The 13,716-nt window shown below is 50.0% G+C and overlaps 8 protein-coding genes across 8 annotated transcripts; 2 read left to right on the plus strand and 6 right to left on the minus strand.

Annotated features, from left to right (window-relative positions):
• Positions 1-56: 56 nt before the first annotated feature.
• ASPWEDRAFT_115377 (uncharacterized protein) lies at positions 57-1,045 on the minus strand (the record flags this gene model as incomplete). Its single annotated transcript, XM_040828579.1, has 2 exons — positions 57-731; positions 788-1,045. The coding sequence occupies 2 exons, from the start codon at positions 1,043-1,045 to the stop codon at positions 57-59; spliced, it is 933 nt and encodes a 310-aa protein (XP_040686949.1).
• Positions 1,046-3,033: 1,988 nt separating this feature from the next.
• On the minus strand, positions 3,034-3,344 carry ASPWEDRAFT_43352 (uncharacterized protein). Its single transcript, XM_040836007.1, has one exon. It carries the CDS (start codon positions 3,294-3,296, stop codon positions 3,069-3,071), a length of 228 nt encoding a protein of 75 aa, XP_040686950.1. The 5' UTR covers positions 3,297-3,344; the 3' UTR covers positions 3,034-3,068.
• A 659-nt stretch (positions 3,345-4,003) lies between these two features.
• Positions 4,004-5,176, minus strand: ASPWEDRAFT_30370 (uncharacterized protein; the record flags this gene model as incomplete). Its single annotated transcript, XM_040833394.1, has 2 exons — positions 4,004-4,457; positions 4,512-5,176. The coding sequence occupies 2 exons, from the start codon at positions 5,174-5,176 to the stop codon at positions 4,004-4,006; spliced, it is 1,119 nt and encodes a 372-aa protein (XP_040686951.1).
• Positions 5,177-5,578: 402 nt separating this feature from the next.
• On the minus strand, positions 5,579-6,826 carry fhpA (flavohemoprotein; the record flags this gene model as incomplete). The annotated part of the gene is made up of 1 exon (XM_040831250.1): positions 5,579-6,826. One exon carries the CDS (start codon positions 6,824-6,826, stop codon positions 5,579-5,581), a length of 1,248 nt encoding a protein of 415 aa, XP_040686952.1.
• Positions 6,827-6,870: 44 nt separating this feature from the next.
• ASPWEDRAFT_43354 (uncharacterized protein) lies at positions 6,871-7,345 on the minus strand. Its single transcript, XM_040836008.1, has one exon. It carries the CDS (start codon positions 7,163-7,165, stop codon positions 6,995-6,997), a length of 171 nt encoding a protein of 56 aa, XP_040686953.1. The 5' UTR covers positions 7,166-7,345; the 3' UTR covers positions 6,871-6,994.
• A 787-nt stretch (positions 7,346-8,132) lies between these two features.
• On the plus strand, positions 8,133-9,144 carry ASPWEDRAFT_174690 (aquaporin; the record flags this gene model as incomplete). The annotated part of the gene is made up of 3 exons (XM_040831251.1): positions 8,133-8,414; positions 8,460-8,760; positions 8,810-9,144. The coding sequence occupies 3 exons, from the start codon at positions 8,133-8,135 to the stop codon at positions 9,142-9,144; spliced, it is 918 nt and encodes a 305-aa protein (XP_040686954.1).
• A 1,241-nt stretch (positions 9,145-10,385) lies between these two features.
• On the plus strand, positions 10,386-12,185 carry ASPWEDRAFT_53294 (putative GABA permease (Uga4); the record flags this gene model as incomplete). The annotated part of the gene is made up of 6 exons (XM_040837866.1): positions 10,386-10,458; positions 10,510-10,655; positions 10,703-10,750; positions 10,800-10,947; positions 10,992-11,996; positions 12,043-12,185. 6 exons carry the CDS (start codon positions 10,386-10,388, stop codon positions 12,183-12,185), a joined length of 1,563 nt encoding a protein of 520 aa, XP_040686955.1.
• A 148-nt stretch (positions 12,186-12,333) lies between these two features.
• ASPWEDRAFT_617712 (putative GPI anchored protein) lies at positions 12,334-13,385 on the minus strand. The gene has a single exon (XM_040838593.1). It carries the CDS (start codon positions 13,079-13,081, stop codon positions 12,392-12,394), a length of 690 nt encoding a protein of 229 aa, XP_040686956.1. The 5' UTR covers positions 13,082-13,385; the 3' UTR covers positions 12,334-12,391.
• Positions 13,386-13,716: the final 331 nt, after the last annotated feature.

Consider the following 13,716-nt stretch of genomic DNA (forward strand, 5'->3'; position numbering starts at 1 on the left):
ACTCTATACCTTACTTTAATGCGGATGAGACAATTGCCGCTCTCTCTTTCTCGCATCTATGATCTATCCTTCAACCGCCTCACCGTCACCTCAAAAGCTTCAGGCTCTCTCCCCAAAATCTCCCCCAAAACCGGCGACACCACCGCCGTCTCCCCCTTTCGAATAGCATCCCAAGCCGTCGCCCATTCCCGCGATAAATCCACCCCGTGATACGTATGTCTACCCTCATGCGGGAGCTTCGCATACTCCTCCACCGAAATCTCCCTGATTTTCGTATCCTTCCCCCCCACTCTCCCCAACACCTCCACCGTCTCCGCCAGCGACACCTCCCGCGGCCCAGAAAGCAGCACCACCCGATCCAGATACGGAAATCCCTCGGGGTTTTTCGCATAGCTCGCGATCATTTTCGCCGTCGCTTCCCCGAGTTCGTCGCGTTTTGCCCACGCCACGCCCGGGCCGGTCCCCGGGTGTGGAATTGTAATTTCACTGCTGGGACTGTTCACGTCAAACCAGTTTGTGTAGATCGGGTAGGACTCTGAATACAGGCCCTCGCGGATGGCAGTGTAGGTGATGGGGGCGTCGAGGTCGGCGAGGTATTTTTCGGTGGCTAGGTGGGCGCCCATGACGTGTGCGGTGCTGGTGGGTTGCAGGTCGCCTCCGAACGCGAGGGAGGAGTAGAAGATGTGTTTGACGTGGGTTTGGAGGGCGGCGTCGATGGCTTTTTTATGAGCCTATCATCATCATCAGTGTTGTCGCAGTGTATGTTTTGTAGTGGTGGTGGTGGTACCTCAATGCGATGCTCAATCTCAAAGGACGCATACGAAATCAGCATCAACACGCCAATTCCCTCAAATGCGCGATACAGCGTCTCGGGCTCATCGTAGTCGACTCGGCGGACTGTTGCGCCCGCACGCGACACATCTGCGAGCTTGTCGGGGTGTCGTGCGAGGAGGACAAGTTCGGAGGCGGGGACGAGCTGGAGGAGGTGGTTGACGATGCTGGATCCGAGGCCACCTGAGGCGGGGAAGACGCCGATTTTGGACATTTTAACTTGGTCGGGATTAGTTATTAGATACTGACGTTTGGATGATAATTATTATGATTATGTTGTGAGGGGAATACTTGGGAATATTTGAGTGTGAGGGTGATTATAAATCATGATGCAATCGATATTCTTTTGTCTTCTTTGTTTTCTTTCTTCTCCTTTTTCTCATTCTGGCTTATAAATGTATATTGCATTTTTGATAGCATGCGTCACTTTTACTGGCAGATAGACATGGACTAGCGGCTTTGAAGATGCAGCTTATGGAAATTTGTTCTAAAATTTGAACCATGGTAGCAGTTGACTCGTGTTGTATAGCTAGATGAGTAGATATTCTATCATGCAGAGTTCTCTTGTACTTCCTAATGTTTCTGAACAATCAACACGCCCACATAAAACCTGCAGAATATATAAACAGTCATCACAATGAACTCCACAGGGCCAACGCCCACCTCTACAAGGCTTTTCATACATTGATTGCTGAAGTGAATAAAGGAAAAGGAAGTGCTGCATATTAAGAATTTCGCATTGAATGGGATAAATGTATAGGAATATTTTCATAGCTCAGTGATGGTGAATTATAGGAATATTGTATTATAAATACCCTCGTCTTCAAATCCTTTATTCTACTCTTCTCATCATATCATTCTTAGTCTATAGAAGCCTTCTCTTTGTCATCTGCATATCTAGACAGACACTGGACAGTTCTTTATAGCATATGGCTATATAACAGCCATCATCTGCCCATCTACACTTCCCATCCATACAACCCTCATATATATACTGTCAAACATATCAGAACAGTAAACTATTTCCCCAAAGTATGACTTCTGCTTGCGATACTTATCGCAAGACCATCGTCTTCTTTAAATTACAGGGAATGTGCGTTGTGATGCCCCTTTCGACTATTGTTCCTAGACTCGTCCACTGACATATGCAGATATTCGGCAGCATAGTAGGAAGCAGTTGGATAATCCAACTCAGCAGAACATGTAAGTCTCTCCGATTGATTCCGATCCTCTTTCTGATTCTGACTGAGCGTCAACCAGCCTAGTGATACTAGCCCATTAGTACGCTGTGAAAGCACAGCTTGCTATCGCGCATTCAGCCATCAGCATGGACTGAGGCCATCCGGTCGAGGTACAAGACTTAGGCTTGGAAACTGAGAAAGGTCTGAACGACACACCCACCTCCTGCTGCCCGCAGAAGACCAGGCACATGAGCAAATCAGGGCCGAATGGCTCAGGGAGCTGGGTGGCATGAGTGATTCGCTCATCTTGCTGTCGGCTCCTGTCGAGGCAACTCTGAAAGACTTTGTACATGCCAAACGCACGTACAAGACAAGAAAGTAATCATATTTGGTTGCTTTTTGAAGTTCTTGATGCCCTGGCCGTGGCCTGAAATAGGAACTGGGGTTGAACCCTACTGTTTGATGGAACCGAAACCTGGAGAGACAGGCCTACGCCCGGTGTTATCGACAGGGCCAGCAAAAGATTGTGAAAGATTTTCGTCTTCTGGCCAAGAACAGCCCCATTGACATGAATATCTTGGCATCTCAGTCGAGAAAGGCCACTGTCAACGATCGATTGATTAGACCACTGGTCCGCGATCCTGATGCGCAATTACGAGTCCCACCACTGAAGACTTGAGATACCGACAAATAGGCTGTCGATTGACACCCCCGTTAAGAAGTTTGTCTATGTTTCTTGTACTTTTTATCTTTAATTATATACCAATTCCAGTCCACCCCAAGACCAGAATGTCGGATTGGCCCCTGAGGCATCGTGGAAATCGCTTTAGAGGACCTTGGCAAAATCAGTGGCATCATTATTGACTTATCCTTTTTGGCCCTGACTACAATGGCCCATGCTATATAGATCTGACGGAACTAGTCAGTTCTGATCAAGAGCCGGGTTATGCTTGAGTCGCTACAGCCATCAGAGCCGATACTGGCTCACCAAGCTCAGTCAGTAACGTCGGAAAGTCCAGAACGTCGCTCAGAAATCGTCAAAGGGTTTTAGAATTTCTAAAGGACGATACATGCTGGAGATCTCGGTGAAATCACTGCATCCCGAATATTTCTGTTCTCCATGGACAGAACCCAGACCACGAAGGGCCCAAAACCAATCAAATTATCCGAATTTATATCTTCCCTACATCCGAAAGAGACAGTGGGAGAGGTCAAAGACTGTATGAGTGACCAGGATAGTCTTCTTTCTCTTTGGGACAAAGGAATGGTGTTTTTTTCAACCATATCGTGCGACTTAAAGACAGCCTGGATGAAGAAAAACTCCGAAGCGCCTTCTGTCGCGGAGCTGTACCTTCCCCTTGAAGGGTACAAAGGTTGCGACGTAATTTTGCCGGTTTATCGCTTGGATACTGACAAGATTGTCTTACCTTGTGGTACAAATCAAGAATAGAAAATAGGAGACACAGACGACTTCCGCAATGAAGCGAAAGACGCCCTTCGACCACCAAAGCCAGCATAGGCGTGCGGGCTCAGACTTCCGCAAGGCGGCTGATGAACCTGAAGGTACCAGTTATGAAATGGACACAGGATCCGAGTAAAGTGCGGCTATAAGAGAAGGGTTTGGCCCCAACAATACTCTTGTCTTCTCTTGGCATTTCCAACGGATCCATGTGTTTATCAGATCTTCTTACATCGCGATCTTGACAAGTTTTCTGTTTGTATATCTGGAAGAATTCGATGGATAGGTTTACAGTTTTCCAGTTCCCAGGCATCGATAACGTAATGGATAGAGTTCATAACCGAATAAATGTAGGCTGCTTTGTCGATTATATTATGATAGTACAGTAAACAAAGATTAAATAGGTTATCTCTATCTGATATAGTAATAATATCTTTAGCCTTTATCTTTTTATATATAACAAAGAATAACGAATAATATTAGGCCAGAACACATATTCTATGCCCACTCCATATTAGTAGAATATAAATGATCACATCTTATAAGTCAAAATAAACCGATCATCCTGATACTCGGTAATCGTATACCACTCCTTCTTCACCGGATTATAACTCAAATCCTCATTGCCCGCCATAAACCACCCTTCCTTGAGCTCGCTCTTCTCACCAGGCTTCCACTTGAACAGATCACCGGTCTTGGGAGCCTTGCCGTTACTCCGGGACAGGTAGAAGGTGTTGTCTGTGGAGAAGCCGCCCTGGACACGGAGAAAGTCGACGCAGTGCGCGAAGTTGGCGGACGCGATGCCCTTGTCGTTGGTTTGGAGTTTGCGGGTGTCGGCGTTGAGGGGCCACTTGACGAGACGGATGGGGTCGCTGTCTTTGCGGACGAATTCGCCGATGAGGAGAGTGTCGGGGGAGTCGCTGCGGTCGAGAGAGACCCAGGAGAATCGGAAGGGAGAGTCGCTGCCGGGGGTCCATTTGTAGGATCTATCTTGTCAGTATTCCGTATAACTTCAAGTATTCTGGAAGGAGTGGTCTCACCGAATCTGGGGAACAACATAGCGATATCCACCAGCCGAATACCCATCTCCGTCCTTCCCGATCTTCTCCCCCTTACCAACCTTCCAAATTCTCCCCAGATCAAACACCCTCAATCCATGCTTCGTGTCAACGACAAACAACTGATCCCCATACCACGTAATGCCCCCCGCATGCACAGCAACAGCCTCAAAGTCATCCTTCGCAGTCGGCTCAACCAACAAAACATGGCGGTACTCATGCGTCTCCCGATCCACAAAGCTAATCCTCACATTGGTGTCTTTCTCATTATGCCAACTCACCATCCACACCTCGCGGCCGTTCCACTCGCCCTTGCCCAGTGCGTCCGCGGAGCTGGAGATGCCCTGCGGCGTCCACTTGGGTGTGGAATCGTCGCCTGAGTTCCAGGCCCAGGCTTCGGCGGGGTCGCCGTTGCCGACGGAGGGTTTGCCCTTTTTCAGAGAGCGGTTTGGGGTGGCGAGGACGTGGGTGATGGTTGTGTTTTTGTTTTCGAAGATTTTGTCCAGGGAGGGGAGGTATTGGTTGTCGGTGGATTCTTGGAGGGTGAAGTCTGAGGGGGAGAGTTTGGTTTTGCCGGTGCAGGAGCGGGGGTCTGCTCCTAGGGCTAGGGGGAGGAGGGAGAGGAGGGAAAGGAGTGAAGAACGCATTTTGAATGTGATCGAGACGATTGCTTCGATATTGGTATCATGGTGTAGAAGAGGTATTTATGCGTTCAGTTAAATTGTATCGCGGATTGAGTCCTTTTTGGCAGGCATGACGGTATTCGGGATATAGATCGAATACGAGGATCGACAGACGCCACTGCCCATCTGTTTAGTATTCGGACGAAGACACCAAAAGTATATTCAAGATCAACCGAATAAGAAGTCAGCACTCAAAGTAAGCGAGATATTTCCCCGTATTACGGACAGCTTGGCTTCGTATCCGGAAATAGGCTGACCAAAAAAGGAAGATGTCGCGTGGAAGAAAACAAAACATTCAAGTCATTATTATTAGAGGAGAGAGGTATCTAAACATAAGAATAAAGGAGATGTCTAATCGTCTAATCATCATAGGTGTGGGACACCGCCGGTGCCGAATAATTCCATCTTGATGCGATCTGCACCCACGCCCTTGGCCTTGAGTCCGGCATTCAGACTAGTCATGAAGCTTTCGGGTCCGCAGATGTAGTATTCTGTTTGGGGGTTGTCGAGGAAGAGATCCTTGTTTGCGTCCAACTGTTGGACGTCAATCCGTCCGACATGGTCATAGTCCTCGCCCTGCTTCTCTGTGGCTGATGGCTGGGTGGTGAAGAAGGTTGCGTTGAGGTTCGAGTGCTTATCCGACAGTGACTTGATGTGGTCCTTGAAAGCGCGTACGCTCGAACTGTGCGCACCGTGGATGAAACTGATCTTGCGCTCAGAGTCTGAAGCCGAGGTAAGGGTGTTGAGGATGGAGGTCAACGGGGTCAAGCCCACACCGGCAGCGAGCAGCACCACTGGGTGCGAGGGATCCGAGTCGGAGAAGAAGAAGTCTCCATACGGGTGAGAAACCTTGATGGTATCGCCCTCCTTCTTAGTATCGTGCAAGAGGTTCGAGACATACCCCGGGTGAGTCGAAGCATCAGGCTGAGTCGGGTTCAACCCAATCTCCTTCTTCACACTGATCCGGTAGTAGTCGGAGCGAGGCGCATCACTGAGCGAGTACTGACGGGCTTGGGGATATTTCAAATCAGGCACATAGACCTGCACTCCGATGTACTGACCAGGGCGGAATGCAGGGAGCGGCTTCTCGTCGACGGGCGTGAGGTAAAACGAAGTGATGACATCCGACTCGGGGACTTTGCGGGCGATGCGGAACTCGCGCCAGTCCGTCCAGCCTTGACTCTGCTGGTACAGATCATTCTCGATGCCAATCATGAGGTTGGCGAGTTGCCAGTAGGCGGCGCCCCAGGCCTCGTGGATGGCGGGGGTCAGCGCATCACCCAGCACCTGCCCCATGGCCTCGAGCAGGTATTTGCCCACGATGCCATACTGGTCGGGCTGGATGTACAGAGAGGCATGCTTGTGGCAGATGAGCTGCACGGCAGGGCTCAGGACACCGAGGTTGTCAATGTTCGAGGCGTAGGCGAAGAGCGCGCCAGCCAAGGAGCGGGGTTGATGGCCATTCACCTGGTTAGAGGTGTTGAAGACCGCATTGAGCTCGGGATGGGCGTCGAGCATGTTCTTGTAAAAGACGGTGGTGATGGTAGCGCCATGCTGCTGAAGCACCGGCACAGTGGCCTTGATGATCTGGATCTGCTCTGGAGATAGCGACATGATGGTGAGTTCAATTCTTCTATAAGACGTGTCTATCCCTGATGGTGAACTGATGTCAGTTTAAATAATCCTGAAAGAAATATCAGTCGGCGGGTATTTCGGCCGCAATACCCGCTGGTGGCCATCATAAGATTCTATTCTCTTCCTTTTTGTCTCATGTTTGACTGTTTACAGCGACATCTCCGCGGAGTGAAGCAGTCCTCGCAAGGATAAGATAACCGTTAACCCGGATAGGTCCACCGAGAAGAAGGCAAATGCGACGCTCTGCATTATCAGCAAACGCAAATTACGAACATCAACATCCAGATTGGCTGAAGCAGACTGAATGTTCCATCCCATGCATCGTCACTATCATCTTGATGTTTTCTTTGTTCTTTTCGTCTTCTGAACGGAATCTTTAGGAATGAGGCCTCGGGGCATTCTCGGCTCCGGTCCGAGTCGCCACCGTCCAATCATGGCGGTTTGATTTATGGCATCGGATAAAATCCGGGAAGGTCACGCGAGGTCATGTGCGATCAGGTGAGGTCATGCGGGAGAGCGGTCTAGCTCGGCAGAATAGCCGTCAGTGACACATCTAGGTTATCTTAAGTTGACGGAAATGATGTAAAGTCACGCGCTGAGTCTGACATCGTTCTCTAACTCTATCGCTGCTCTGCCGAAGATTCTGCAGAAATTCTGGAGAAGATGACCTATACCATTTTCTCCATAGATTTGCTGTTAGATTTGACTGACTAACATGCAATCCAGGATCTCTGTCTCGTATTCCCGATTTCCCCGGTTCTGTCCTCTTTGAGATTCTTCACGGAGTTCTCCGTACGACTGTACCCATCGTCCAGCAGAATCCCATATAATGCTGGTTGTCATCGACAATGTTTACATCTTCAATCTCGGTCGATCGATTCTTCTAGACTACATCCTGGGATAAGTGGAAGCTCCTAACCACCGGAAATACTGCCACTGACTTCGCCCAACCGAACATATCTCTCCAATCAGTCCACTGTTCGTCCCCCGACTCCGGAAAAGGATATCCTTCCTTTGTACTGGCCCTATCATGTCTTCGACCATTCGAAAAATGTCTCAATTAGGATCATCTCGATGACGATGTTACTTTTTGGATTTTATACAATGGAGAGGGTCACAATGCCAGTGGTGACGTTTGTTACGCTGCAGAACGAGTAGTCGAAGGATGTCTGCATACACATATGTTAAAAGGCTGAACTGTCCGAATCGTCATGGTCTTTTTGATCGATTAAAATACTGACTTAATTGCTGTACCTTATCTGAATCTCCTCAACTGACCGGCAGAATGCGTCCTGTGGTGGTCTCTACGAAGAGCCAGCTGCCTATGCTGCACCTGGCTGACAATGTACGCAACAATCTCATCGCAGTCGTAGGCGAGTTTGTCGGGACGTTTCTCTTCCTCTTCTTTTCCTTTGCTGGTACCCAGGTCTCCAACACCCCCGCGCCCCAGGAGGGTGCTCCTCCTAACACTCCAAATCTTCTCTACTCTTCCCTGTGCTTTGGATTCTCCTTGACGGTCAATGTGTGGGCTTTCTATCGAGTTACTGGCGGTCTTTTCAATCCCGCTGTATGCTATCTAACCCAATATACAAGTCAAGGCTCATGGTCATAGGTTACACTGGCGCTATGTCTCGTCGGAGGCCTGTCCCCAATCCGAGGTGTATTGGTCTTTATTGCCCAGCTTGTGGGAGGCATTGCATCGGCTGGTGTTGTCAGTGCTCTCTTCCCGGGCGATCTCAATGTCACCACCAGACTTGGGGGTGGGGCATCCATTTCCCAGGGTCTATTCATTGAGATGTTCCTCACCTCGCAGCTGGTGTTTGTTGTTATAATGCTGGCGGTGGTTAAACACAAGTCTACCTTCCTGGCTCCCGTGGGCATTGGTCTATCCTTTTTCGTGACCGAGATGATCGGTATGTCTACAATCATCCCAATAACAAATATCAACAACTGACCAAATAGGTGACTATTACACCGGCGGCTCCCTTAATCCTGCTCGTTCGCTGGGCCCCGATGTCATCAATCGGAGTTTCCCTGGTTATCACTGGATCTACTGGGTTGGGCCACTGCTGGGCTCACTACTGGCATCTGGATTCTTCACCCTGCTGAAGCTGTTTGAATACAACACCGTCAACCCCGGGCAGGACTTTAACGAGTGGGAGGATAAACTGAGGAGAGAATCTCAAAGTAATGGCGAAAACAATGGTCCTAAAAATAACCGGCAAGCTTCTGATACTACGACTCTGAGCGGCGGGCTTAGTGCGCCTCACAACTTGACTGGTGAACGGCAAGTGTGATTGATGGGTTAAGTTAGGATAGAGGTCAGTATGCTTGGAGAGTGGGCTGTAGGAATTGTTTACTGTGTGATTCAGTAATATAGTCGAGTACCTACTGGTATGAGAGCTCATAGTAGCAATGAAATGATCATTATGCCTCAAAGCGGTGAAATCAGGCAGTATCCCCACGGTCGCAGCCTCGCAGTCGCAGGCCTTTTGCAGCTTGCAGTCGTATCATCTCGTATCATTAAGACATGAGTCCACTGTCCACTCCCACAGACACTCTGGAGTCGATCGAGTATGGATGAGACCCAGTTAAGAGCTTGTTGTGAGAACAGACCATGAATCCAGCCGGTTACACTAGGCCCGTTGTTCCTTCATTACGTGGAGGACGGCCGTCGGGATCCTCGATGAATCAACCCCTCACCAAAGACACAGTGACAGCAAAGGCAGCAGAATGCCAAAAGGCAAGCTACATCTACGCCTTCTGCATTCTACTATTCAACTGCAAGAAGAATCACATTATAAGGGGGAAGGATGATTAACGTTCATCCACAGAAGATGGTGAACGCCCCCTTACTCCACTCGTCTTGTCCTCTTAAGTCTAACGGACCATCGTCGGCAGATCCCACTCCCGACGCCCCCGAACGACTCGCAAGTCGTACCAGAATGCTAGTTCTCAAACTCTCCGGTCTGGAGCTTCCAAATGGGCTCTGCCAATGATACACGCCAGGCCATTGGCCACCCAGCCTTGATCATTGATCGTTCTGAAGACTTCCAGGTTTGTGGGACGCAACCGTTCACGACCGCAACTCTGTCGGAGTGTCCCGGTCAAGATTCAGCACTTTGCCCGGAGGTTAATGAAGCAGTAGTCCACTGCGCGAAGCCTGGAAATTAAATGGTACATGGTTAGTGTCAGTGTGCCAGTCTCTTCTCCACCAAGTGAGACACTGTCTATTGTCGAATCTCGAATCTCGACTGACGATCTCTCTTTTTTTCCCTGTCGCATTGCGCATACTTCCGTTCAGTCCCTCCTCCTTTTTCTTAGCTTCTGCGCGATGTTCGCGTGCCGATGCTAAACCACCGCTTGGCGAAACCTAATGCATATAACTAATTTGACCCAGTGCCCGTGCAGTCAACAACTTTTTCGGTCGTATTTAGTGCTTTCAATCGCCGGCTTGTGCTTTTTCTGTCGTCACTCATCGTCTGAAGTGTGAATTGCTGCGACAGACAGGACCATGAGCGACAAGATGCACCCCGACATGGCGGCGACGGCCGCCAGCTCGACTTATGACGATTCTAGTCTTGGAGAGGCGGGGGATAAAGATTTGTTGGGTATGTGGCAACTGGGGTAGAATGAGGGATGGTGGGCTGATGATTCGACAGCGAAGATGGGATACAAGCAGGAACTGCGACGACAATACACAACGGTGCAGATTTTCGCGGTCGCATTTAGTATCATGGGCTTGGTACCTTCGATCTCGTCAACACTCGCGTTCAACCTGCCCGCGGGGCCGGTAGGCATGGTTTGGGTATGTTCTCTTGAATTATTCAACGCAATGGATACTGACTGTCGTAGGGTTGGTTTACAGCAAGTATCTTTATCCTTTTTGTCGGACTATCGCTGGTAAATACCCCGGTCGCATACACGATTGAATGATAATAACACGATACAGGCGGATATGGCATCCGCGATGCCTACGGCGGGCGGTCTTTACTGGTGGACACACTATTTTGCTGGGGAAAAGTGGAAGAACCCGTTGAGTTTCTTGGTCGGATATAGCAACACCATGGGTTTGGTTGGTGGCATGTGTTCTACGGACTGTGAGTGTCGCGTGACCTGATTTTGAGCTGTGCTAATGGTACAGACACTCTTTCCCTGATGATCCTTGCATGTGTTTCTATCGCTCGCGATGGCGAATGGTCGGCTTCTCGAGGAACCATCTACGGTGTCTATGTCGGTATCATTATCGTGCACGGTCTCTGCTCAATCTACGCCGGGCGGATCATGCCGAAGATCCAAACGTTCTGTATTTTTGTCAACATCGCCCTTATTGTCGCGACTGTTATCGCTCTCCCTGTGGCCAAGGTGACGAGGGGTGAATCGCTCAACTCGGGAAAGTTTGTGTTTGGAGATCTCCAAAATGTCACCGAATGGCCGACGGGATGGTCGTTTATCCTCTCCTTCCTGGCGCCTATTTGGTCGATTGGTTTCTTCGACTCGTGTATTCACATGAGTGAGGAGGCTTTGCACGCAGCCAAGTCGGTTCCTTTGGGTATTATCTGGTCTTCTGGATGCGCCTGCACTCTGGGATTCTTGGTGTTGTCTGTGGTTGCGGCTACGATGAACCCGGATGTGAACCAGACCATTAACAGTGTGTTTGGACAGCCCATGGCACAGGTTTACTATGATGCGATGGGCAAGAGAGGTGCTCTTGGATTCATGGGCGTTTTGGTCGTGAGCCAGTTTCTGATTGGACTCAGTTTGGTCACTGCTGCGTCGAGACAGACATGGGCTTTCTCGCGTGACGGTGCCCTTCCTTTCTCCAAGTTCGTCCGCCATGTCAGCAAGCGTGTCCAGTACCAGCCTGTCCGTGCTGTGTGTGGATTTGTCGCTGTGTCCATCATCTTCGGATTGCTCTGCCTGATCAACTCGGTGGCCGCCAACGCGCTCTTCTCGCTGTTTGTTGCCAGTAACTACATTGCATGGGGAGTTCCGATTCTGTGCCGCTTGGTTTGGGGTAAGGAGCGGTTTGTTCCTGGCGAGTTCTACACGGGTATTCTCAGCAAGCCTATTGCAATTGTTGCGTGTGTGTGGTTGCTTTTTGGACTGATCTTGTCCATGTTCCCTACTACTGGACCGAATCCATCGCGTACGTTCTTCCTAACTTGTTTTGGGGGTATTGCTAACTTGAACAGCGGAGGACATGAACTACACCATTGTTATCAACGGATTTGTGTGGTTGTCTGCGGCAGGCTACTACATTTTATTTGCGCGCAAGTGGTACACCGGACCGAAGATGACGGTCGACCCTCGCGAGTACCAAGAGCACCAAGAGTAAGCTCAAGCAAAAAGCTACAGGCTAATGTAGATAGACTAGACAGAGCACATAAGAGAATGTTTAATATTGTTTGTACAGAGACACAATGATGTTTTCAATGCTATTAACAGGGGACGGCGAGTCGGCGTCCATGGTATCTTTCATCCATTCAATCCAACGCAATCAATCAATGAATCCAATTATCCCAACCCATCAACTAACACCCCTTACAGGGCAGCCATGACACCGAGGACACCAGCGACACCGGCAATACCGTATCCCAGAGCAGGAGCGGTAGGGTGAGCACCAGCACCATCAGTGGTGGAAGAGGTAGCCTCGCCACTAGAAGTGGCAGTGGCCTCCTCGGTCTTGACAACAGTCGACGGGCCGGTAGCGGTGGCGCTGCCCTCGCTGTTGGTCAGGGTAGCGTCGCTGATAGTCGAGGTGACGATGACGCTGGAGGAAGAGGCGGCGGCGGAGGGAGAGCCGGAGACGGAGCCCGAGGCCGAGGCGCTACCAGAGGCAGCACCGGAGGAAGAAGCACCAGTCTCGGTGGCGGTGGCACCGGAGACGGCAGAGGAGGCAACGCTCTCGGCGCCAGAGACGGCGGAGGAAGCGGCGCTCTCAGCACCGGAGACAGCGGTGGAAGCGATGCCCTCGGCGTTGGAGACGGCGGTGGTAGCGGCGCCCTCGGCGTTGGAGATGATGCTGTCGACCTGGGCGAGGGCAGTGGTAGCCAGGAGGGAGGTAGCGAGGAAGCGGAACTGCATTTTGATGATTGTCTCGGGTAGAGATGAAGGAGAGATTAAGTGGTAGATAGAGTGGTAGGTAGTAGATGGATTGACAGGTAGATAGATAGATGATAGTGATGGACAGATCGGAAGGACGATAGGGGGTTTATATGCGTACTCGCCCATCACAATAATAAGCAAATTACCCCATAGCCTCAACGACGACGCGGCTCCACAAGGCGCAGCGATCGTGGCAAATCCTTCGGATGGCGTTCGGGGTACGTACGCACTTCTTCACATGCCGATGTCAGTATGTCCCTGTCTATACATGAATATTCTTAAAAACTCCGAATCAATCAATCAATCTGACCTATCTACTATCTATCCATCTAATCTCTATCATCAATATAAAAACCCCTACATAAATCCCCTACAGAGTCCTGGACAATGGAAGATGTTTCTATTCATAGCGCCCAAGACAAGGCTTAGAAAAGTCTAAAGGATCGGCAACTCCGGACTCTCCCATTGGCCGACCTGAAACGCAGTGGAGCCGCGCCAAGAACCAACAAATCCATTTCAGGGTCTGGCAGGGCGACGCCTGATTGGATCCCGCGGTTTGATGACGTTGGAAGGCTATTGCGAAGGAATCAGGCTGGAGAAAGAACAATGGTGATTTGAGGGGAGATTCGGGGGTTGGATCTTGGCGGATGCCTTGAGTTATTTTTGTTAGGCGATGGAGAGCCTGAGAGGTTCGTATTGTCGGTTGGGATTATGGAGCTGGATTGGGTAATGCAATGGGCGTGGAGGATGAGGTGATGGTA

The sequence above is a fragment of the Aspergillus wentii genome (genome assembly GCF_001890725.1).
Source record: "Aspergillus wentii DTO 134E9 unplaced genomic scaffold ASPWEscaffold_6, whole genome shotgun sequence".
In the NCBI taxonomy this organism is placed as follows: Eukaryota; Fungi; Ascomycota; class Eurotiomycetes; order Eurotiales; family Aspergillaceae; genus Aspergillus; species Aspergillus wentii.

Excerpts from the sequence above, each read along its gene's own strand:
- ASPWEDRAFT_617712 (XM_040838593.1), bottom strand. The coding sequence starts at position 13,081 with ATGGGCGAGTACGCATATAAACCCCCTATCGTCCTTCCGATCTGTCCA.
- ASPWEDRAFT_43352 (XM_040836007.1), bottom strand. The coding sequence starts at position 3,296 with ATGGTTGAAAAAAACACCATTCCTTTGTCCCAAAGAGAAAGAAGACTA.
- ASPWEDRAFT_43354 (XM_040836008.1), bottom strand. The coding sequence starts at position 7,165 with ATGGGATGGAACATTCAGTCTGCTTCAGCCAATCTGGATGTTGATGTT.